This window comes from Malurus melanocephalus, unplaced genomic scaffold, assembly GCF_030028575.1.
Source record: "Malurus melanocephalus ecotype Western Australia unplaced genomic scaffold, MMel_1.1 scaffold_675, whole genome shotgun sequence".
In the NCBI taxonomy this organism is placed as follows: Eukaryota; Metazoa; Chordata; class Aves; order Passeriformes; family Maluridae; genus Malurus; species Malurus melanocephalus.
In genome coordinates this window covers 121,465-145,240 of record NW_026623907.1, presented here as the reverse complement: position 1 = coordinate 145,240, position 23,776 = coordinate 121,465, and the positions used below count along the sequence as shown (strand labels likewise).

The window sequence follows — 23,776 nt, the reverse complement described above, 5'->3', positions numbered from 1 at the left end:
CCAGCAAAACCCTGTCCAGGGCCGTGGCCGTGTCCCTGTGGTGACAGGAGCAAGGCAAGGTGACTCCAGACGGAAGGGGCCCTTGGCGAGARGCTTTGCCGGACAGATGTCAGCAGCCACGGCTTTGTGCCGGCCGAGGGCTTTTTGTCTCAGTTTTTAACATTTGCCATTTTTCTCCGCCGCTTTCTTCTGCTCTGACACTTGCTGAGGGTTTTTCTTTCTTTCCTTTCTCCCTCTCTTTCCACATTTGCTTTTCCATCCCSGGTTCAAACACTTTTTCTCCGCGTATTATGCTGAAGTTGGAACCATCTGGTGCTTTGTTTTGTTGCGAGCCCGGCGAGTGCCAGGACCTTTATCCCCCCTCACCCTCCTCCTCCTCGCCGGTGCCTCGCTAATCCAAGCGACAGCCCCGAAAAATCCCCCTCCTCCGTCACCCAACAAAGCCACACGTGTGCACGGGTGGGCGATGGGGACAGGCAGCTCGGTGTCCCCATGTCCCCACGCCACGGAGATGTGCGGCCCCCCGGCTCAGGAGCGCAAATTCCTGACTCATTTTTAGGACCGGCTGTTAGCAGAGGCATCCCGATTTTATTTTTTTCCCCGTTTTCCCACAGGAGAAGAGTGTATTTCTGGGGAGCCATGGGGTTGTGCCAAACACGGAGCTCTCCAGCCTATTTTGGGAGCCCCCTTCCAGCGAGCAGCTGCGCTTGGGGATGGCATTTGAGGCGAGTCCTGCGCAAGGAAACCTCGGCTCAACCCACGCGTGACACGCCACGAAAATCGGGACAGTGGGAAACACCGGCRCTGCCGGACATCGGGATGGATCCGCGGGGCTGGCGCGGAGCCACCCAAAATCGGGCTGAGCGGCTGCGCAGGSAGCGGTGACCCCGGTGCGAGGCCGTGGGTGCCCGGCTCCCGCAGGAACACCCTCCCGGCTCGGCTCGGGCTGCTCCGTCACGCTTTCCTTCCCATTTTTCCMGAACAATGGGGCGCTTTGTTCTGGGCAGAGGAAAAGTCCGGCTGCCGCACGGGGAGCTGGGGGCAGCGAGAGCCGCTCCTGCATTCCTGGGTCCTTCCAGCAAGGCACCCCTCACCCCGGCCAGGACAGGGGGAAACAGGGCTATAAAATAGCCCAAAAATAGCAAAAAAGCTGTGAAACCATCAGCCAAACGTAAACAAAGGAAAAAGGATAAAACGCTGTAGGAAAAAAAAAAAAAAAAAAAAAAAAAAAAAAGAAAAAAACAGCTGGAGGGAACCTCCCCATCTCCCAGCTGGTGCAGGGAGAAGTTTGGAATGACATAAGCCCGAACTTTGCTATTTTTTGCACAAAACAAAGGCGAGCCCTGCTAAGGCGCAGCGGTATCGCTGATGCTCGGCTCGCTGCTGCCATCCCACGTCCGGCTCCCAGAGCACAATCGCATTCCCAGCACCGCCTCTCGGGCCTGATCCTGCTCATCCTTCCGCTGTAGGATTTCCCTTTCAGCCCAGGAAACCCTAGTGTTTGCTGCGTTTGGTGTGCTGGCTCCTTATGGCCAAAAAAAAAAAAAAAATTAGAGTGGTTGCTCCATCCTGGTGCACACTCCGTGCTGGCCCTTCCAGCTTTCAGGAGCTCCAGACCCCTCCAGCACCTTCCCCATCCCAGTGGACATCAAATTGGAGTTTCTGGGGTCCACCTCTGCCCTCACCTTCATGACAATTCACTGCCAAGTGCTTCAGCTGCAGCCCCAGCTCTCACTGGGAACGGGGAAAAATTGGGGGTGGGAGGGAAAAGCTCTTTCCTGTGAAAGCAGCCGGGTCTGTTGGTCATTTCCCTGTTCTCCTGGCCCCATTGCCACCTTATTGCAACAGCTACTGATGGGGAGGATGCAAGAACCTGCCCACAGCCCCGGTTTGACTGGACCTGTTTGTCTCTGGATTTGCATTCAGGGCTGGTGAGGCAGGGYTAGATTAGATATTGGGCAGGAATTGTTCCTTGTGAGGGTGTGAGGCCCTGGYACAGGGTRCCCAGAGAAGCTGTGGCTRCCCCTGGATCCCTGGAATTGTCCAAGGCCAGGCTGGACAGGAATTGGAGCAMCCTGGRACAGTGGAAGGTGTCCCTGCCCATGGGATGGTCTTCAAGGCCCCTAAAACCCAAACGATCCTGTGATTCAACGATTCCAACTCAGGAAAAGCAGAACAGCTCTTACTTTGGAGGGCAGATGGAGAAAAGCGGCTCAAAATGCCAGCGTGGGTGGCTGCTCCTCTGGGAAAAGGTTTGGCCCCGGCCCTCCCACAGYTGATTTATGGGGTCTCTGCTGTGGGCCCCACTGACAGGTGTGGTGTCCCAAGGGATGGCCCAGCTGTGGGTGCCTTCCAGCAGCACACCCTCCTGCACCTGCACACTTTCACGGGGAATATCACTGAAATCAGGGTATTTCTTTCCTGGTGGGAAGTTTCAGCCTGAARAGGCCGAGCTGACTCATCCTGACAGAGCTGCAGGTGGGAGGCTCAGCTGAGAGGGGAGCCAGCAGCAGCTTTCCACCCTTCCTGCTGAATCCTAGGGACACCGCGTTTAGTATTAAACCATTTATAAAATTATTTTAATTTTTTAACCTGGAAGCTTTCCCTATATGCCCCTTGCCTGTGGCAACGCTGTTTTTCCTGTGTCACCTTATTGCTGGCCCCGTGGTCTGTCTTGGGGGACAGGGGGCTGCAGATTTTCTGGGGTCCCCCCTAAACCTGAGCCTACAGATCTCATGGGGTCCCTGGGGACAGGGGGCTGCAGATTTTCTGGGGTATCCCCTAAACCTGAGCCTACAGATCTCGTGGGGTCGCGGGGACAGGGGACTGCAGATTTTCTGTGGTCACCCCTAAACCTGCCTGTCCCTGGATGCTACAGATCTCTTGGGGTCCCTGGGGACAGGGGACTGCAGTTTTTCTGGGGTCACCCCTAAACCTGAGCCTACAGATCTCGTGGGGTCCCTGGGGACAGGGGACTGCAGATTTTCTGGGGTCACCCCTAAACCTGCCTGTCCCTGGATGCTACAGATCTCTTGGGGTCCCTGGGGACAGGGGACTGCAGATTTTCTGGGGTCCCCCCTAAACCTGAGGCTACAGATCTCGTGGGGTCTCTGGGGACAGGGGACTGCAGATTTTCTGGGGTCCCCCCTAAACCTGCCCGACCCTGGGAATTGCAGATTTCATTAGGTCCCTGGGGACAGGGGACTGCCACCCTAATGGGGTCCCTCTAGACAGAGCTGCAGCCCGGCCGGGTCCCCCAAATTTCCCGGGGCGGGCGGTGACACCGCGTGGTGGCCCTGGCCCCGCCCCGGACACCCGAATGGGCGTGTCAGGGGCGTGGCTTTGGGCGTGGCTCTGCTGGTATGGGCGTAGCCCGTTGTCATGGGCGTGGCCCCGGTGACGTGGGCGTGGCCTCGTGACATGGGCGTGTCCCGGTGACGTTGGGCGGGGCCTGTCGGCGCTGTCGCCGCGGCAGCTGGCACGATGCGGCGTCGCGGCGGGGACGGCCGTAACGGCGACAGGGGCGGCAACATCGCCCGGGCGGAGGGCAGGGCCGGCGCGGCGCGGCAGGGCCGGTGAGTACCCGCGGGGACCCCGAGCCGCGTGTCGCCGTCCCCGGCCGTGTCCCCTGTGGCGTCTCATGCGCACCGGGCTGTCCCCGAGCCGCGGGGCTGTCCCCGAGCCGCGGGATTGTCCCCGTGCCGTGGTGGCCGTCACCCCGTGCTCCTGTGACCCCACGCCGTGGCCTGGTCACCCTGCTGGGGCCGTGACCCCGTGTGTGCCCTCCCCGCCAAGGCCGTGCCACCCGGTCACTGCCGTGACCCCATTCTGTGGCCGTGTCCCCGTGTCATCGTGCCATAACGGTGACTCCGTCCCGTGGCCATGTCCCCGTGTCACCCTGCCACCAGCGTGACCCCGCGCAGTGGCCGTGTCCCTGTGTCACCCTGCCGTGGTGGCCACGTTCCTACAGTGTGGCTGTGTCCCACCGTGTCCCGTAGCCGTGCTGTGGCTCGTCACGGCGCTGTCCCGTTTGGTGGCCCCGGGCCGGCCGGCTCGGTGTTGTGCCCGGGCGCCGTGAGCTGCACTCGAGCGCTGGGTGAGCACCGAGAGCCGCCCCTGACCGTTCCCTGCCACCTCTCCAGGGCATTCCTGGCCCGTCCCGTTGTTCTGGAGTGCGGAGRRACGGCTCAGCCCCACRTSCTGGGGGAWTCCTGRGATTTGAGGAGCTGCCCGTKCYTCCAGCGCGGCTCATGCAACCCTAYACCGCCCCGGGAAGGGTGCCTGTTCCTGGGGACCGGTGCTATCGTGCCCTGGAACCCCTTTTGCAATCCTTCCTTCGGGTCTTGCAGCAATCCCAGCGCAGGGAAYGGGCTGGACACTGTCTGGAGCAGGATGGATGCAGCCCCTGGGCAAGCGCTGGCAGGGACTGAGCGGTGCCTGGCTCCTGTCACAAACCTCTGCCCTAAATCCCCCAGTGCCCAGACTGGTTTCCCCATCCCCGTTAGCCCACGAGAGTTGTCGGTGCCGGGAAAGCTGTAGCTCCTGGCTTTCCTTTCCCTGCTGGGAGCTGGGGCTGTTGCGGAGCACAACAGGATGTGTCCCCCAGCTTTTGGGAGCAAAGACACTGTTGGAGGTGGCTCTGGTGGCACTGGGGTCACCCCCAAGCCCCTTTCCCACCTTCCTCCTTGTCCCCGGAGCATTGCAGCCAGGTTTGGGGACAGGTGCGTGACTGTGCCGCCCCAGCCGGGATTTGGGGCGTTGCCAGAGTATCGGTTGCTCCTCATTGCCGGTTTGACTTGCAGCTCCCAGCCCTGGCACGTTCCCTGCCCTTCCTGCCTGCTGGCTGCCCGTGGGAAGCTGCCTTTCCTGCCTCCCGGCGTCCGTGGGAGGGTGTGGGGGACCAAACAGGGCCTCTGTCACACTGTGTCACCGTGGGGCTGCTCCAACACCCTGACTCCATCCCCAAAAGCCAAACAGGGCACTGGGTGGGGATCCAGTCCAAATTCCAGAGGAATCGGGACCAGCCTCAGGACTTTGTAGGAGAAAGTCGCTGTATCCACCCCTCGTGGCTGGGATTGGGAATGGGGAGCCTGCTCTGCTGCACCCCAAATCCCTTTTGGGGGATGTGGGGGAATGTGCTGAAATGCCTCCTTGCAGGTCCCTGCATTCCTGGCTCCCGGGGCTGCGCACCCTCCTCCTGGCCCCGCTCCTCGCTTACATCTCCGTGCCCTTCCTCATCCGCCTCTTCCCCAGCCTGCTCACCAAATTTGTCTACCTGAACTTCCGTGAGTATCCTGGGGCTGTCCCAGCCGGGAGAACCCCACAGAGACTCAGCTGGTGGCTGCTGACCCCCCAAAGCATGGGTGGCACCACGCCTGGCACCTGAGTGGCACCGGGACAGTGCTTACCTGGCTCCTGCTGTGCCGTGGGTTTGCAGGGGAGGCACGGAGGGATTTTGCCCTGTGTTTTGCAAGCCCTAATAACGTGGTGCTGCCGACCCTGTTTGCTGCCTGCAGTCACAGCACGCCCAGGCACGCTCAGCATCGGCGGGGCTGGAAATTCGGGTGGGAGGAGGTGGCAGAGGGCTGGGATCACCTACCTCAGCATGTCCCTTGRGAATTTAAATCAGTGAGATGTTGATTTAGGAAGAATCATATGAAAGCAGCTGAGTAGGGAAATCCTGGATGATGGCTGTGRTTTCTCCATCAGTGGCCTTCCCCTTCTTCGTGGATTTCGAGCRGCCGGAGCTGCTGGTGGACAACACCATCTGCCTGCACCTGACCACCGAGCCGGGTGTCACAGTTGGCATCTGGTGAGTGGGACATCCTTGGTGCTCATTGTCCTGGCTGAGCCACGGGGACCCCCGGGGTAATGCCACTGTCCCCCCAGGCACACGGTGCCAAGCAGCCGAGGGGCCGAGGCGCAGGGCAAGGACCAGCGCTGGTTCGAGGAGGCTCTCGCTGATGCTCACCCCGTGATCATCTACCTGCACGGCAATGGGGGCACCAGGTGAGATCCTGAAGTGCTGCTGCAGGGCCAGGAGCAGGGGAGGACGGGTGTGGTGGCTGCTCCCAGGTGAGGAGCAGAAAACACAGTGCAGCAGCAGGGCTGGGGCTGCTGCGGCCATCTCTGACCCCAGCAAATCAAGGAAAAACCCGATAAAATAAAGGGAAAGGTCAAAACCCACCCACCCCACAGCATGGAGCTCTCCCCTCCTGGGATAAGGCCACCCCCATTCCTCACCTGCCCTGGTGCTCGAGGGTCTCTTGGGGTTCCCCCGAGCTCTGACCCCCATTTCCTCATCAGGGCTGCGCGTCACCGCATCCAGTTCTTGAAGGTAAGTGGTGCCCCGTGGGGACACTGGGACCTGCTGGAGTGAGGCTCCTGCTGGCCCTGGGGACCCAGAGGGACCCTGTGCAGAACCATGCTGGGGACCCTGGGGTGCATCCCCTGCCAGGACCTAACTCGGTGCTGCTCTGACAGACGATGGGGGCTGCTGACTTCCACATCCTGGCTCTCGACTACAGAGGTAAAGCCATCCCTCTGCCTCTTACTGGGCGACCTCCCCTCTTAGGACTGGTCCCCACAAGGTCCCCTGTGTCCCCCACAGGCTACGGGGACTCCAGTGGGCACCCCACAGAGACAGGCTTCACCACRGATGTGCTGGCACTCTACGACTGGGCAAAAGAGCGGAGCGGCAACAGCAGCATCCTCTTCTGGGGACACTCCTTGGGGACAGGGTGGGTGCAGGGGGTGTGATGGGGACACACCAGAGCCCTCCCTGTGCCCTGTGACATTGCTGCCAGGCTGGTGCCACTGAGGGATGCACCAAGGGCTTGGAGCAGCTCCTTGGTGGAGACTCCAAAGCCAAATGCAGTGAGCAAGGGGGATCCGAGGGAGCTGCTCCCCTCACTGCCACCTYTCCTGTCACAGGATTGCCACCAAYGCAGCCAGGAAACTGCAGGAGGAGCGAGGTAAGGGCCAGCGTGGGTGGGCTGTCCCCGTGCAGTGTCACCCTGAGGCTCTGCCCTGAGTTTGGGGGCCTCAGAGGAGATGAGGAGCCCTCCCTGCCCTCCTCAGTGGCATGGGGACATCTTGGCCCCACTGCTGCTCTGGAGGGCAGTGTGGCATCAGCCTGGCAGTGGGGACAGCCTCCCACAGCCCCTCACTGCACCCTCAGGGGTCCAGGTTGATGCCGTGGTCCTGGAGTCTCCCTACACCAACATCCGAGACGCGGCCGGCAACATCCCCATCACCAAGGTGAGTCTGGGGGCTCTGCCAGGGGGGTCACCCAGTGGGGACAGGAGGGTGCTCTGGGACAGGAGGGGTCACTCAGTGGGGACAGGAGGGTGCTCTGGGACAGGAAGGGTCACCCAGTGGGGACAGGAGGGTGATCTGAGACAGGAGGTGTCACCCAGTGGGGACAGGAGGGTGATCTGAGACAGGAGGGGTCACCCAGCGGGGACAGGAGGGTGCTCTGGGACAGGAGGGGTCACCCAGTGGGGACAGGAGGGTGCTCTGGGGTCCCCATTTGGTGACAGGTGGGGTCCCCCAGCAGTGTCAGCCCCAGCTCCCTGGCTCTTCTCCTAATCTCTCTCCCTGGCAGATCTACCGGGAGTTCCCGGGGTTTGAGTACCTGATCCTGGACTCCCTGGCTCGGGCWGACATGTTCTTCTCCAGCGATGAGAAGTGAGTTCCTGTGGGAAAGGGCTGCGGGAACGATGCGGGACTACCTGTTTGAGGAGAGATATCAGTCACCCCGTGAGATCCCTGCACTCCTCTGTGTTTACCCAGCTTACTCAGACTTCAAAAGGGACTTTCTATTTGTATAATCTCAGATATCAGTTTGATTATTGAGCAAAGTTCACGAGCCGCCATCCTTTTTTTCGGGCACTACCCGCTTGCATTGCTTGTAGCACTCACAGCCTCTCCAAAATCCGTTTGATTTATGGGTGTTTTTGAAACCCAGCCACCCTGTAATCRGGGTTTAAGGTGATTAGGGTGCTTGTTGCTGCCGTGCCAGTGCAAGCAGCATGGGCAGCACCCATCAGGGCGTGCCAGGGATGGCTCTGAGGGGCAGTGCTGGGGGATCAGGGTGCTGTGGAGATTTTAGCAGGGGCTGGGGAGGCTCCTGGGGCTCTGGTGGCTCTGGGGAGTGTCCTCAGAGCTGTGCTTGCTGTCCGCAGCGTGAAGGTGCTGAAGTGCCCCCTCCTCATCCTGCACGCAGAAGACGATGGCGTGGTGCCGCCAAAGTTGGGACGCAAGGTGGGCACCTGCCACGGGGGTGGGCACCTGCCAGCTGGGCTTGGAAGGGCTGAAGTGGCCAGAGAGGGGGTGCCCACCCCTCTGGAGGGGTTTGGTGTCCCCTGCTCGTGCCGATGACCCCGCTCCCGCCCCATGGCAGCTCTATGAGACAGCACGCAAAGCCTACAAGGACAAATCCAAAGTGAAGTTCATTACCTTTCCCAAAAAGCTGGGCCTGGGCCACGACTACATCTCCTCCAACCCGGAGCTGCCCRCCCTGGTGAAGTAAGTGCTGCTCCAGAGAACTGGGGGGGCAYGGGGTGAGCCTTGGCCTCCTCTTCTCTGGTGCATCCTCTGCTGCTGCAAACACACAGCCTCCTGCCCCTGCTCCCTCCCGTCCCCTCCCCATGCTGTTTGCTGGCATCACTGTCCAAATTTCAATCCCTCCTCCTTGTCCTGAGCCTGTCCTGGGTCTGGGTGGCGTGGGGAGGTGGCTTTGGGACAGCAGCCCCTGTTTGCCCTGGGTGCAGAGATGCTCCAAGCTCAGCCTCGCGTGCGGGGATCACAAACCAGGCTCCGACGCAGCGCAGGAGGGTCAGTGACACAGCGTAAGATTTATTACATCTTGTTGCAGAGACTTCTTAAACATGAAATGATGCCAGCTGCTGCCTGCAGTGACCACATGCTCCCTCCAACTCACTCCAGRACCCATCATGGCACTGAACTTACTGCTGTAAGTAATAAAAACTACTGAGAAACTTTTAATTTGCCCGCTGGCTGCAGGTTAATCGAGGGATGGAGATGGTGATGTGGCCCAGGACACCAGAGCCGTGACCAGGAGCACCCCATGGGACACTGGTGGGGGTGCACAGGCCTGGCACCCCCATATCCTGCTGTGTCCAGCTGTGTCCAGCTGTGCTGGCCACCCCACCCCTGGTGAAAGCAAGCCCAGCCCTAATTTCCACCTCCAGCAAACAGCCCCCCTTAGACTCCAATGGCACTTTTTTTTATTTTTAGCACCTAATGCAAGCGACAGGGCGACGTGGTTTCGCTTTCCACACTGACACTTAGGTTATAAAAACCCCTCCCCCTCTCCCCCACCCCGTCCCTAAGGAAAGCCAGCAGCAGCGACACAGAGACTCAGACAGCAGAGAATTGTACAGCATCCCCGGGTTCCGGCCCCTAGGCCGCCGTGCCGTTGGGGGTCTTGTCCTGCCCCGCGTCCCGGGGCTCGTTGGGCGGGGGGATYTTCAGATCCGAGGGCTCCACGTGCCAAATGTCCCGCGCGTACTCCTTGATGGTGCGGTCGCTGGAGAACTTGCCGGCCGCCGCGATGTTCCTGATCACCATCTTGGTCCAGGCCTTGGAGTTCTGCAGGGAGAGGGGGGAATGGGGTGGGTGATGCTCGTGGGTGCCCCCATCCCCGGACCCTATCCCTGGACCCCATCCCTGTGTGGTCCCAGCACAGCTCCCTGCCCTGTCCCCTGTCCCCAGGCTGGCACTCACCAGGTACAGCTCGCTGACCTTCTCCTGGCACTTGACGTAAGCCTCGTAGTCTGCAAAGACTTTAAATCTGTAGGAACGAGGAAAGGAGGAGTCAGGAGGAATGGGAAGGTGCCTGATCTGGGGCGTTGTTACACCCCAATCCAGGGGTTAAACTCGAGGTTCCTTCACTCCTTTATCCCCACCAGATAGTGAAAAACACACAAAAATTTACTGGCAAAAATAGAGAAAATTAAGSAAACCTTGGAAAAAGGAGTAAGCACCACAACGAATTTAACATAAACCAGTTAACATAAGCATTACTGGGCTTTAATTTAGTATGAAGCATTTATTTAGAATTTACTTAGCCTTATATAACTGAGAAACTTCTAAAACCTTAAGATGTCATTTTATCCAAAAAGCTCAATGAAAAAGGGATTAAGAGATGAAGAGAGAGAAAGAAAGAAAAGGTGAAGAAAATCACACACATGGGCACTAATCCCTGGCAAGACAAGCTCCAAAAAAGCTGGGAAAGTCTGTAAAGGGCCACCCTTCCTCAGCCCTTTTTATACCCGTGGTTTCCATGGTCCCGCCCCCCAGGTGGGACTTCTGGTCGCTCAGCCAATCAGAGGATGAATAGTGCCACCCCTCGTGTGATTGATTGACAGCTCRGCCAATGAGAAGCAGCCAAGGTGCCGTGATTGACAGCTCTGCCAGGCTGAGGGCTCTGGGCGCTGCCTCACCCGGATCAAGGCCTGACCCCAACCCCTCACACACACAGGTGGCCCAAGCACCCAAAAATGTCTCCAGGCTTTGATCTAATCCACTCTCTGACAGGCATCCTCCAACACAAACCCTGCAGCCAAATCTCCCCTCCCAAACCCATACAGAACCCTGGATGACCACAGAGGATACCCAGGGAACWCATTTCTCCCATCCCAATATCCATGGGTGCTCAGTGCTCTGGCTAGGAAAGCCCTGGAGGTGCCTAAAATCATCTGGAAGGGCTGCACACCCAAAGGTGTCACTGTGACAAGGACCATCGATGGAGAATCCATGTGCAATGCATCCCAGGCCCTGGTGTGGCCCCAGGACAGACCCAGCCCAGGTCTCACCTGTCATGGTGGAAGAGCATGTTGACCACGTCGTTRAAGAGGTTGGGGTCTTTTGGGGAGAAGAAGCCACTCCTAATCTGGTCCACRGCCTGTTTGAGCTCGGGGAGCCGGTCGTAGTAGAGCTGGGCATTGTACCTGGAGGGAAAAAGGAGTGTGAGATGGTGCCACTCCCTGTGGTGGCAGCCCTGTGGCACCCCCAGCCCTCACCCTTTCCTGTCCAGCTCCGTGACATCCTCCACCCTCATGCCRAAGATGAAGAGGTTTTCCTCTCCSGCCTCCTCGGCCATCTCCACGTTGGCTCCATCCATGGTGCCGATGGTCAGAGCCCCGTTGAGCATGAATTTCATGTTGCCCGTGCCCGAGGCCTCGGTGCCCGCGGTGGAGATCTGCTCCGACAGGTCGGTTGCGGGGATCACTGCCAACAAAACACAAACCAGGGGTTCGTGGTGACCAGCTCTGGCTTTGGTTCCTGCTGAAACACCACGGTGAACAGTCACGGGCCAGAGGGACATYCCCTCCCCACAGGGTACCTTTCTCTGCCAGGGACACCCTGTAGTTCTCCAGGAAGATGACCTTCAGCTTGCTGCCCACCATGGGGTCGTTGTTCACCACCTGAGCCACAGCATTAATGAGTTTGATGATCATTTTAGCCATGTGGTATCCCGGGGCAGCCTGTGAGAAAAGCCACGGGTGAGCCAGGAGGGCTGGGTGAGGCACAGTCAGCTCCCACAGGAACCAGGGGAGAACCTGCTCATCCCTGCTCCTGTCACCTCATCCAACATGGGTCACACTGCCATGAGGTTTGGGGGCTTCCATGACCACAGACAGCCGTGCCCAAACTTGTTTGAGTTGAAGCCAACCAGTGCTACACCAGTGCTTTTTGGAGAACTTCATGGATATAGAACTACAGAATGATGGAATTGTTTAGGTTGGAAAAGCCCTCTAAGATCATTGAGTCCAACCATTCCCCCAGCACTGCCAAGGCCACCACTGACCCGTGTCCCCAAGTGCCACATCCACAGGGCTTTTAAATCCCTCCAGGAATGGGGACTCCACCACTGCCTTGGGCAGCTGTGCCAATGCCTGACCATCCTTTTAATGAAGATTTTGTTCCTAATATCCAATCTAAATCTCCTTTGGTGCAGTTTGAGGGTGTTTTCTCTGCCATGTCTCCTGTTTTTTGGCAGAAGAGACAGACTCCCACCTGGCTCCATCCCCTGTCAGGAAGATTTAGAGATGCAGCCCCATGAGACATCTGCACCCCCATCCCCCAGGGCACTTCCAGGGATTTCCTCCAAAATTGTCCAAAACTCCCAACCCAACTGACCTTGCCTCCAATGATCACAGTCCTCGGCACGAACAGCTTTGCGGGATCCCTCCTGATTCCTGCAGAAAGCAGCAGTGTTACCATGGGCTGGGGGGCACAGGGGTSCTGCAGCAGCCCTGGGCCAGCCTGTGCCCTCGGGGCGTGGTGGCTTACGGTTGTACATGGTGATGATGTGCAGGCAGTTCATCAGCTGCCGCTTGTACTCGTGGATCCTCTTGACGTGCACGTCGAACATGGAGGAAGGGTTGATCTTCACCTTGTACTCCTTCTCCAGGTACAGCGCGAACTTCACCTTGTTCTCCTGGGCCAGGCAGGGTCCGTGTCAGCTCCCACCCTCTGCTCCCAATGCCCGTGTTCCCCCTGCCCRCACCCCTCACCTGCTTCACTTTGGCCACCTCCCGGATGAAGAGGTCRTCGTCCACAAACTCGTGCAGCTTGGTCAGCTGGCTCAGGTCCCGCACGTAGTCTTCCCCGATTTTCTGCAATGGGAGCACAGGCATGTGCTGATGGTGGGAAAGGATCTTAAAGATCATCCTGTTCCAACCCCCACTGCTGTGGGCAGGGACTCCTTCCACCATCCCACGGTGCTCCAAGTCCTGTCCAACCTGGAACACTTCCAGGGATCCAGGGGCAGCCACAGCTTCTCTGGGCACCCTGTGCCAGCGCCTCACCACCCTCATAGCCAAGAATTTAATTCCAACATCCCATCTAACCCTGTTCTCTGTCAGTTAACATCCATTCCTCCTTGTCCTGTCCCTCCATCCCTTGTCCCCAGTCCCTCTCCAGCTTTCCTGGAGCCCCTTTAGGCCCTGCAARGGGCTCTGAGTTCTCTCCAGAACCTTCCCTTCTCCAGGTGAGCACCCCCAGCTCTCCCAGCCTGGCTCCAGCCCTGGGAGCATCTTCATGGCTCCTCTGGACGTGTTCCAGCAACTCCACATCCTCCTGATGCTGGAGACCCCAGAGCTGGAAACTGCAGGTGCTGAACAGAGCAGAGCCGAAGAATACCCTCCCTTTAGGGCACTCCCCCATCCTCCCCACATCCCCCATTTAGGGCTGCACATCTCCATTATCTACAAGATGTGAATGATTGGGGTCCCTCTGGCACCCCAGGCTCAGCAGGGGAGGGTCAGTGGGTGCAGCCCATCCCCCCCATGCCGGTACCTCCGCGATGAGCTCGGCCAGCCCCGGGTTGCAGAGCAGGAGCCAGCGCCGCGGGGTGATGCCGTTGGTCTTGTTCTGGAACTTCTCCGGCTCCAGCGCCGCAAAGTCCTCGAAGCTGCGAGGGCGAAGATGGCACAGCTCTAATCTCACCCACYGAGGTGCTGTGGGCACCCATCACCACCACCCCCCTGTGCTCACACTTGAGTCTTGACGATCTCGGAGTGGATCTTGGCCACGCCGTTGACGGCGTGCGAGCCCACGATGCACAGATGGGCCATGTTGATCCTCTTGGTGCCGCCCTCCTCGATCAGGGACATCCTCCGCAGCCGCTCCACGTCGTTTGGGAACAGGGATGCGATATGCTGCCGAGGGAACCGCGGAGGTGGTGAGAGGTGGTGGCACTGAGGGATGTCCCACCCCATGACGTGTCCCCAGGGCATCTGACACCAGCCAGAACGATGGCTTTTACTCCGTTGTGACAGTGCCAGCCCCCTCCAAAGGGTGCCCCTTGTGCAGCACGGACATCTCTGAACAGAAGGGTCCCCCAAATCCCCACACAGAGGGGTTTGGGGACACACACTTGGCCACTGAGGCCACTTTGACAAAAGCCTCGTGCTCCATACCAGGAGGGCAAACCACCATTGCTCTGCACTCCCAACCTCATCTTTCCCAGGATGAACTTCCCATTTCCCACGATGAATTTAGCATTTAGGAAGCAAAGAAATGCCAGCTCTCAAGTCCCTGGAGCAGAGGGTGAAGCTTCTCAGCAGCCCGTAACTGAAGGATGGCAAACCACCATGGCTCTGCACTCCCAACCTCATCTTTCCCAGGATGAATTTCCCATTTCCCATGATGAATTGAGCATTTAGGAAGCAAAGAAATGCCAGCTCTCAAGTCCCTGGAGCAGAGGGTGAAGCTTCTCAGCAGTCCCTAACTGAAGGATGGCAAACCACCATGGCTCTGCACTCCCAACCTCATCTTTCCCAGGATGAATTTCCCATTTCCTACTATGAATTTAGCATTTAGCAAGCAAAGAAATGCCAGCTCTCAAGTCCCTGGAGCAGAGGGTGAAGCTTCCCAGCAGTCCCTAACTGCAGGATGGCACTGTGCTGTTGGGAAAGGGCTTTCCTACACATCAGTGTCCCAAAAGGAATCACCCAGCACACACCCAACTCATCAGTGTGTGCATCCCTTCATCCTGACAGTACATCCCTGTCCCCCTTCCTGGAAAGGAGCCCCAAACACTCACGTCCAGGTGTCTCTGGTTGATCTCATAGATGATCTGCAGGTGCCTGGGGAGCAGCTTCTCCACCAGATCCACGGGCCAGCGCTCCAGGGCCTCGGGAAGCACCGTGTGGTTGGTGTAGGCGAAGGTCCTTTTGGTGATGTCCCAAGCCTGGTGGGGCAGMGCCGGAGCTCAGCAGCACCTCAGAACCCACCCATGGTGCTCCCACCACAGCCCAGCCAGTTCCTCCCAGTTTACACCAGTTAAACCCGCTCCATGTCACTCCCAGCAGCCACAAAAGTGGCTCTCCACCCACAGTGGCCAAATGGGGCTTCCCTACCTTATCCCATGGCAGCTTCTCRATGTCCACAAAAATCCTCATCAGCTCAGGGATGGCCATGGCAGGGTGTGTGTCGTTCAGCTGGATGGCAACCTGGGAGAGCAGGGTGGCATGTGGGGACMCTGGGGGGACATTGGGAACCCCATGGAGGGTCCCCAAACCCCTGAAGCCTCTGGGAGGTGTTGATACAAGCTGAGAGCTGCCCTGGCTCGTACCTGGTCTGGGAAGGAATCAAACACAGTCCGGACGCTGTCGGTGCTCCCGAATTTGGATGCCTTGAAGCGGCGGATGATGTCCTGGAGGGTGGCAGCCACCACAAAGTACTCCTGCTTCAGCCTCAGCTCCTTCCCTTCGAAGAACTGYGGGCAGAGGAGCAGGGAACTGCAGGATTCCTGCAGGATTCACTGCATTTCCTTGTTCCCAGGGTGAGAACCCCTCCAGGCTTCCCCCAGCGCTGGTTTTGGTGGCAGCTCTAATCCCAGCAGCTCGTTTTGCTTCCCAGATTCCAGCACAGTGCATGGTCAAAACCTGTTCTCTGTGGTTTCAACTTTTTGGCTGCAAGGAAAGGTACCAGGACAATGGAAGGGAAGCCACAGGAGCTGTAACACCCAGGAGATATTTCTAAAACAAGGATTTAACCATAGCACAAATCATCGACCTGCTGGTCTGCAAAGGAAAGGCTGCAGGAGACAATCTCACCGCTGGAGCTGCAGTTCCCCCAGCTCTCCTCAGCTGGGGAGAGGCTGGAGGAGGATTAAATGGGAAAAACACCATCAGGTTCTGCCCCAAGCAGGCTGGAGAGCAAGGAGAGCTGCCTTTTGCCTTTTTTTCCCCACTCCACAGCTTGGTTTGTGGCTGGGGAAGGGCTGTGCATCCCCCCACACCTCCGTGGCAGCTTGGCAAGAACTCCCAGAGCAAGAGGGTTGGGTTGCCAAGGGCAGTTTGAGGCACAACCTCTGGTCCCAGGGCTGCAAAGGGCCATCAGGAAAACACCAGCAGCATTCAGCAGTTTGATTTCATGTTACAGTTTGGGGTTTCTGCAGCAAAGCTCAGGGGGACAGAGTCATGCTGGTGAGAGGCAGCAACCCTCATCCAAGCACTGCAAGCAGCTGCAAACACAACTAAAAACATCTCTGCAGAGTCCTGGAGGAAGAGGCTGCTCCACTTCCTGCTCCAGCTGAGCACTCTTTATATCCCCCCCCATAACAGGGACACCCCAAAACCCCATAACTCACATTGTCGTTGGGGTAGAGCACCCGGGAGATGTTCTCTGCCAGGTTCCTGTCCAGCACGGCCTGGATGTAATCCCCGACGTTGACTGGGGAGGAGCAGAGGGGTTGGGTGGGTATGGGGACCCCTCAGCCCTCCCCATCCCACCCCACTGCCACTCACAGTCACGCAGGTTGAAGTCGTTGGGAGCCCGGGCTGACCACAGGCGCATGGTGTTGACGGTGTTGTTCATGTAGCCGGGCACGGGGGTGTCGTAGGGCAGTGCCAGCACCACCTGTGACACAGCCAGGGCAGCTGGAATGGGACTGGGCATCTCCTGTGCTCCCCCTGGAGCCGTCCCATCCCACAGAGCCTCCTTTGTGGGGTTGCACTGGTGGGGATGTGCTCAGTACCCCAATGGGGCTGCCCCTCTGGTCCTGCCTGCTGGCTGCTGTTTGCCACAAGTGCTCAGGGCATGGAGAGGGGCTCAGCAAGGTCAGGAGAAGCTTAATTTAAACTTAATTTAGGGCTGCACATCGCAAACAGAGCTGCTGGAGCTGCTTTGGGRTRTTTCACAGAATCCCAGAATGGTTTGGGTTGGGAGGGACATTAAAGTCCATCCACTTCCAACCCCCTGCCATGGGCAGRGACATYTCCCACTGTCCCACGGTGCTCCAAGCCCTGTCCAACCATGGACACTTCCATGGATGGAGATCTTGGCTGCAGATGTGGAGCAGCCAAACCTTCCCCATCCCTACATCCATCTCCCAGCTTGCCCCACCACTGCCTTTTCCATCCCAGCCCACCTTCCCCAGCAGGGATTCTCTCACCCCTGGGGTGCAGCCATGMAGGGAGAGCCCCCCAGGTGACAGAAAAGCCGTGCCAGGTGACCCTCCTGTCCCCAGCCCTTACCTGGGTGTCGATCCACTTGGCACCGGTGGCAGAGTGCTCCACCCGCCCGTAGAAGTGCACGGGCAGCATGTACTCAGGCCGTGCCTTCTCCCAGGGATTGCCATGCCGCAGCCAGTCATCGGCCTCTTCCACCTGCCACAGGGACCCAGGGGTGACAGGGACACTCAGAGAGTGACAGGGACATCCAGAACAGTGATAGGGACACCCAGAGCGTGACAGGGACACCCAGAGCGGTGACAGGGACACCCAGAGCATGACAGGGACACCCAGAGTGGCGACAGGGACATCCAGAGTGGTGTCAGACACCCAGAGCGGTGATAGGGACATCCAGAGTGGTGACAGGGACACTCAGAGCGGTGATAGGGACATCCAGAGTGGTGACAGACACCCAGAGCGGTGACAGGGACATCCAGCACAGTGACAGACACCCAGAATGGTGACAGGGACACCCAGGGTGTTGACAGGGACACCCAGAGCAGTGATAGGGACACCCAGAGTGGTGACAGGGACACCCAGAACGGTGACAGACACGCAGAGCGGTGACAGGGACACCCATAGCGGTGACAGGGACACCCAGGGCGGTGACAGGGACACCCAGAGGGTGACAGGGACACCCAGAGTTCAGACACCTGAACTCCAGGCCATGGAGCAGCTCTCAGGGTGGCCTCGAGCAGGGCATGCAGGATGGGGATTAGGAACAGATGCTGTGCACTTGCCCTGGTTTAAGAAGCTAAATTTGTTCCAGGAAATATCTGCTAAATTTTAAATATCCCATCAGCAGCAGCCTCCAAGGTGAGGGAAGTGCCTGCACAGCCCAGCCTGAGGGGAAGGAAGTGAAGGTGGGGCTCTGGCTGTGCCAGGGGAAAGCGAGGGACACAATCTCCATCCGTACCTGCCACCCGTCCCGGATCTTCTGGTTGAAGATCCCGTACTCGTAGCGGATGCCGTAGCCATAGGCTGCCAGCCCCAGCGTGGCCATGGAGTCCAGGAAGCAGGCTGCCAGCAGAGAGGGAGGCAGTGAGCCTGGATCCCTGGGACATGGATCCTTCTTCCTGGGACAGCCCCAAGCCCCACAGGGACACGAGCCCAGGCCAGCAGCCACCCTGCACATGTGGCTCCATGCTGGAAAGGCTGGAGCAATCACCCCCAGGATCTGGTAATTCCCATRGAGGATGTAAAGCCCTCAGGGATGTGCCCAGGAGGGGCTCACTCACCTGCCAGCCTGCCCAGACCCCCRTTGCCCAGCCCGGCATCCTCCTCGATCTCCTCCAGCTCTTCCATGTCCAGCCCAAGCTACAGATGAGAAAGAGATGGGCTGGAGACTGTCAGGGTGCCCAGCCCTGCTGAGGGGAGGCACTCTCACACACAGTCCCTTGCAGGTGGGCTCCAGGAGGGCTAMAAAAGCACCCAGCTCTGTAAAACCCAGCTATGTGAACCCAAAGCAGCTCCGTAAGACTCAGTGATGTGAACCCAAAGCAGTTCCTCTTTCCCTCCATGCCATGGCAGGGACCTGCTCCCGTGTTTGAAGTCACTCCGCCGAGCTTCACAAGGGATATTTAAACCTTTCACCTCACCGTGGGCAAGCTCTGAGGGTGAAGGGCACCAACCTATAACCAGGGTGCTGCTCTTGGGGTGCCAGACATTTCCAAGGGCTYTGAGGGCTTATTCCCAGGGCTGCTCCCTCTCTCCATGGCTGCAGTCCCACAGGGCAAGCACCAGGTTCCTGCTCCTCCAGCAACCCCAATCCCCTGGGGAAGGCAGCTGGGTGCCACCTTCCTGCTCCCCCAGCACCCCAATCCCCTAGGGAAGGCACCTGGGTACCACCTTCGTGCTTCCCCAGCACCCCAATCCTCTGGGGAAGGCACCTGGGTACCATCTTCCTGCTCCCCCGGGACCCCAATCCCCTGGGGAAGGCACCTGGTGCTGTATTCCTGCTCCCCCAGCTTCCCTACTCCCTGGAAGAGGCACCTGGGTGCTGTCCTCCAGCAACCCCAATCCCCTGGGGAAGGCAGCTGGGTGCCACCTTCCTGCTCCCCCAGCACCCCAATCCCCTGGGGGAGGGCAACTGGAACTGTGTTCCTGCTCCTCCAGCACCCCAATCCCCTAGGGAAGGCACCTGGWGCTGTATTCCTGCTCCCCCAGCTTCCCTACTCCCTGGAAGAGGCACCTGGGTACCGTGTTCTTGATTCCCCAGCTCCCCTATTCCCTGCGGAAGGCACCTGGAGCTGTGTTCCTGTTCCCCCAGCACTCCAATCCCCTGGAAAAGGCACCTCGAGCTGTGTTCCTGCTCCTCATCACCTCCATCCTCTGGAACAGGMATGCAGCTGCTCCTCCTCCCAACTGCAGGCATCACCCTTGAGGGTGAGAAACATCTCTTTTCCAGGGAAATTTAAATTTTCCAGCCTGGGATGCTGTGAGAGCAGGAGGTTTTGCCTATGCAAAACTCCTCGGGGAGCTCAGCTGGAAACCTTTGGTCCATTGCCCCACCCCRATGTCCCCTGGTCACAGCGAGCAGGGATAAAACATTTACAACTCGCTAAAAATAGGTTCCTTTCCTTTGTGTATATTTGCACAAAAACTGTTCCTGCTCTTGTGCAACCACCCTGGCCACATCTGATGACGTTGAGCACAAGAGGTGACAGGGAGGGGACAAAAGGAGCCACACAAAAACCTTCGATAACCCCAGTGCCACCTGGTTCCAGCACCCAGCCTGGGTTAATTCAAGGTTTTTTTTTTTCTCCCTGCCACTGATAATGGATATGATCAGCCTCAGTTTCCTTCCAGTTGGGCTGGGCACAGGATCCTGAACACTGTGCCCAGGCTGGGCAGCTCCAGACCTTTYGAGGGCATTCCCTAAATCCCCTCCTGTGGCTCAGGTTTGCAGCTGAGGTGGTAAAACACAGCCATTCCCAGACATTCCACGGAGCYCTCCCAGTCGTGGGATGCTCACCTGGTACACGGCCTCATCGCAGGCATTCTGCAGCCCCAGGTTAATCATCGTGTTCTGCAGCGTCCTCCCCATGTAGAATTCCAGCGAGAGGTARTAAATCCTCTGGAAGAGAAAACCACCCCCTGGTCACCTTTTCCAGGGCTGGAGGAGAAAGCTGCTATGGGGTGATATTTTAAAAACAAACAGGAAAAAACGCAGCTCTTGACAGAGCAGGGTGGTTTACACCAGGATTTTCATGGTTGTGGTTCCTGGGTGGCCYGGCAGCCGCTCTCCAGCTCTTTCCCAAACAGGGAAGAGGCTGTTTTATTTGGACAAGCCCTGGCTCCCTGTCCCAGAGCAGGGACAGCTCCAGGATGGTCACCCCGCGCACGCCGGTGGCGGCGGCACAAAGTTAAACTTTTCAAGAGGAAAAGTTTAACGTCACTCCGGGCTGAAAGCCACCGGAAAACCGAGAAAGCAGCCGGGGCCAGGCAGCGTCCGCGGGGACATGGGGCTTCCTCTGCTGTCCCCTCGGAGCGGGGACACTCCCGCTGACACCGCGGGTACAGGACGCGGCCGGTCCGGCCTTGTGTAAGCCGAGCCTTGTGTAAGCGTCAGCACCGGCAGGTTTTAAGGAAGGATTTAGGCTGCGGGAAGTCGCTGACTGGACAGGTTTGCCCAGGACTTGCGCGGGGTCGGGCCGGGAATGGAGGTGGGATAGAATCCTGGAATTCTAGAATGGTTTGGGGTGGGAGGGATTGCACAGAGCGTCTCTTTCCAACGTTCCTGTCGTGCGCAGGATCCCTTGGGAGTACGGGATGACTCCGGCAGAGCTGCGAGCAGGAACTCCGGGCAGCCGGAGAGATCTCAGCTCCAAACCCTGGAGGAAGCTCCTTTTTCTCACCCCTACACAGCACGGGGGAGTGCTGAGCTATCGCGGCTGGCACGCTCCCAGCGAGGTGCTGGCAGGGAGGAAATTGATGCCGACAGGGACATCCAGGTGTCAGGAGGGGGATTAGGGCTTAATCCCCCCGCGGCAGAGCCCGGAGCAAGGCAGCGGGACGAGCAGCAGCACAGCAACTCCTGCACAAACAGGATCTCTCACGCTTGGGATCACTTGTGCTAAACAAGACCTGTTTGTGGYTGGCTTCGGGTGCTTTTCAGCCTTTGCAGTAATTCCCCCGGGAAGCCTTTGGAGTTGGTTTTGGTAGACAGCACCCACGCCGGCGCCGCGGGACAACAAACGGCGTTCCCATGCCCTGCACCCCGCTCCCGRCCAAGCCGCGCTCTGTTTGTTTTGCAAAGCAAAGGACAGTGGCCTCGCTTGGTAAAGTCCAGTCCCTCCTCTCGGAAAAGTTACCGGAACAGCCCKAAATCCGTGAAAAACCGAGCCCCGCCAATCCCTCTATTCCGGCGCCCAGGGAGGGYTCACATCCCCGGGGTTCTCATGGATCCCACCCCAGCCGCAACCCCGGACCCGCCGTGGGGGGCTCCCAGCACCCCGCCCCGCACKGAGGGGCTCCCCCACACCCCACCGCTCCCACCTTGGGATCCTTCTCGTAGTAGTACTGCTGGGTGCGGATCCAGCGCCCCACCAGGTGGTCCCGCACCGTGTGGGCCAGGGCGAAGTAGTAATCGCGTGGGGTGGCCACATTGCGGTCCTTGACCAGGGTGAAGTGCAGGTGCCGGTTGAAGCCCCGCTTCAGCTCGGCCACGCTCTCGGCGCCCACGATCCCGCGGATGCTGATCTGCTTCCGCCGCTCCTGGTCCGACAGCGGCCGCGACATCGCGGCGGGGCTGCGGGGACACGGGGAGGGGGGACTCGGACACTCGGGCTGGGCTCCGGCGCCGCGTTCCGCCTCCGCCCAGCGCTGGCACCGCCCCGGGAGGGGACGGGATGGGGACGGGGATGGGGACGGGCCCCGCAAAGGGCCGCCCACGCGTGGGGCGGGAGCGCTGACCGCCAGCGGGGGGGCAAAGGGGGGACCCCGGGGAGCGCCCGGAGAGGGGCGCAGAGAGGGTGGAATGGTGGGGACCGGGGATGGATAGAGCGGGGTGTAAAGGGGGGAATCCCGGGGATGGACGGAGGGAGGAGTAAAGGGGGGACTCCGGGAACGTGGCCGGGAGATGTCCCGGGGACCGCCCCTTGGTGGGGGGGAGAGATCTCAGAGGGTGCGCGAAGGGCGGACCCCGACAGGCACAGAGGAGTGTGCAAAAGGGGGGGACTCCGGGTATGGACTGAGGGGTGTGCAAAAGAGGGGAAGGACCTCCAGGGGCACAACGGGGTCTGCAAAGGGGGACCCCGGGGTTCTCAAAGGGATGTGCAAAGGGGGGGAACCCGGGGTTCTCAGAGGGATGTGCAAAAGGGGACCCCGGGGTTCTCAAAGGGGTGTGCAAAGGGAGGGACCCCGGGGTTCTCAGAGGGATGTGCAAAAGGGGACCCCGGGGTTCTCAGAGGGATGTGCAAAAGGGGTCCCCGGGGTTCTCAGAGGGATGTGCAAAGGGGGTCCCCGGGGTTCTCAGAGGGATGTGCAAAGGGGGTCCCCGGGGTTCTCAGAGGGATGTGCAAAGGGGGTATCCCGGGGCGCTGCAGAGGAGGGGGCGCAGAGTCAGGAAAGACCCCGAGCCCCTCGGACGCACCCGCAGCCGGACGCAGCGGAGCGCCCCGGGAGCGGCCACCCCCACCCAGCGCTTCCCCACGCAGGGACCGCCCCACGSAGCGACCGCCCCTCGCAGGGACCGCCCCACGCGTGGCCCCGCCCGCGGGACAGCCGCTCTCGGAGCACGTACAAGGAAGATCKTTCCCGCCGGGCCCGGAGGGAAAAGCCGGAATGTGTCATGATGTGTCCCCCCGTGTCACGATCCATCGCCGTGTCACGGCCTCCCCCCCGTGTCACAGTCCCCTCCCTGTTTTACGGACCCCTTCCCGTGTTACGGTCCCCTTCCCGTGTCACGGTCCCTCCCTGCCCGACTGCCCCCGCCCTCCCCCGCAGCATCTCCCGGCCCCCTCCCTTTGCCCGTCTCCTCACTGTTCTCTGGCCGCTCGCAATCCCTCTGGAAATGGCGTGGGCTCTGTCCCCGGCTCCGGGCTCTTTGCCGCTGCTTCCCGCACCGTGTCTGCCCGCAGTGCCCAGCCCTGCCCGCAGCACCCTGCCCTGCCCTGCCCCCGGTACCTCCCAAGGGCAAAAATACCCGATATCAGCTTCCAACGCAGCACTTCCTCCTCCCCCTCTCCTTATCCTCCTCCTCCTCCAGCCTGGCTCCGCAGGTTTTCCAGATCTGTTTTCCCCCGAGCTGGGCTCATCCCCAGCAGGGTGGGCAGCAACGCAAGGAAATAGGATTCTGCCCCTCTGCCCCACTCAGGTGAGACCCCACCTGCAGAGGTGCATCCAGCTCTGGGGTCCAGCATGAGCAGGACATGAAGCTGCTGGAGCGAGTCCAGAGGAGCCATGGAGATGCTCCAAGGGCTGGAACCAGGCTGGGAGAGCTGGGGGTCCTCACCTGGAGAAGAGGAGGATCCAGGGAGAGCTCAGAGCTCCTTCCAAGGCCTAAAGGGGCTCCAGGAGAGCTGGAGAGGGACTGGGGACAAGGGATGGAGGGACAGGACACAGGGAATGGCTTCTCACTGCCAGAGGGCAGGGATGGATTAGATTAGATCCATGCACGGGCATCCATCCAGAGCAATAGAATCACAAAATCGTGGAGTGGTTTGTTTTGGAAAGGACTTTAAAGCTCATTTTGTCCCAACCTCTGCCATAGGCAGGGACACCTTCCACTGTCCCAGGGTGCTCCAAGCCCTGTCCAACCTGGCCTGGAACATTTCCAGSGRTMC

General features: G+C 59.4%; 2 protein-coding genes across 2 annotated transcripts; one reads left to right on the top strand and one right to left on the bottom strand.

Moving 5' to 3' along the window:
• The first annotated feature begins 3,433 nt into the window (after window positions 1-3,433).
• On the top strand, window positions 3,434-9,009 carry ABHD12B (abhydrolase domain containing 12B). Its single transcript, XM_057384016.1, has 13 exons — window positions 3,434-3,575; window positions 5,158-5,285; window positions 5,710-5,812; window positions 5,890-6,009; window positions 6,307-6,337; window positions 6,484-6,529; window positions 6,611-6,740; window positions 6,934-6,974; window positions 7,181-7,260; window positions 7,607-7,689; window positions 8,187-8,265; window positions 8,405-8,529; window positions 8,879-9,009. Exons 1-13 carry the CDS (start codon window positions 3,484-3,486, stop codon window positions 8,898-8,900), a joined length of 1,080 nt encoding a protein of 359 aa, XP_057239999.1. The 5' UTR covers window positions 3,434-3,483; the 3' UTR covers window positions 8,901-9,009.
• PYGL (glycogen phosphorylase L) lies at window positions 8,840-21,831 on the bottom strand. Its single transcript, XM_057384015.1, has 20 exons — window positions 21,489-21,831; window positions 19,966-20,067; window positions 18,230-18,308; window positions 17,908-18,011; window positions 17,016-17,147; window positions 16,287-16,398; window positions 16,130-16,212; window positions 15,110-15,253; window positions 14,895-14,987; window positions 14,579-14,725; window positions 13,528-13,691; window positions 13,330-13,444; window positions 12,546-12,647; window positions 12,322-12,469; window positions 12,169-12,227; window positions 11,372-11,513; window positions 11,049-11,256; window positions 10,842-10,976; window positions 9,751-9,817; window positions 8,840-9,615 (listed from the first exon to the last, which is right to left on the bottom strand). The coding sequence occupies exons 1-20, from the start codon at window positions 21,729-21,731 to the stop codon at window positions 9,427-9,429; spliced, it is 2,568 nt and encodes an 855-aa protein (XP_057239998.1). The 5' UTR covers window positions 21,732-21,831; the 3' UTR covers window positions 8,840-9,426.
• Window positions 21,832-23,776: the final 1,945 nt, after the last annotated feature.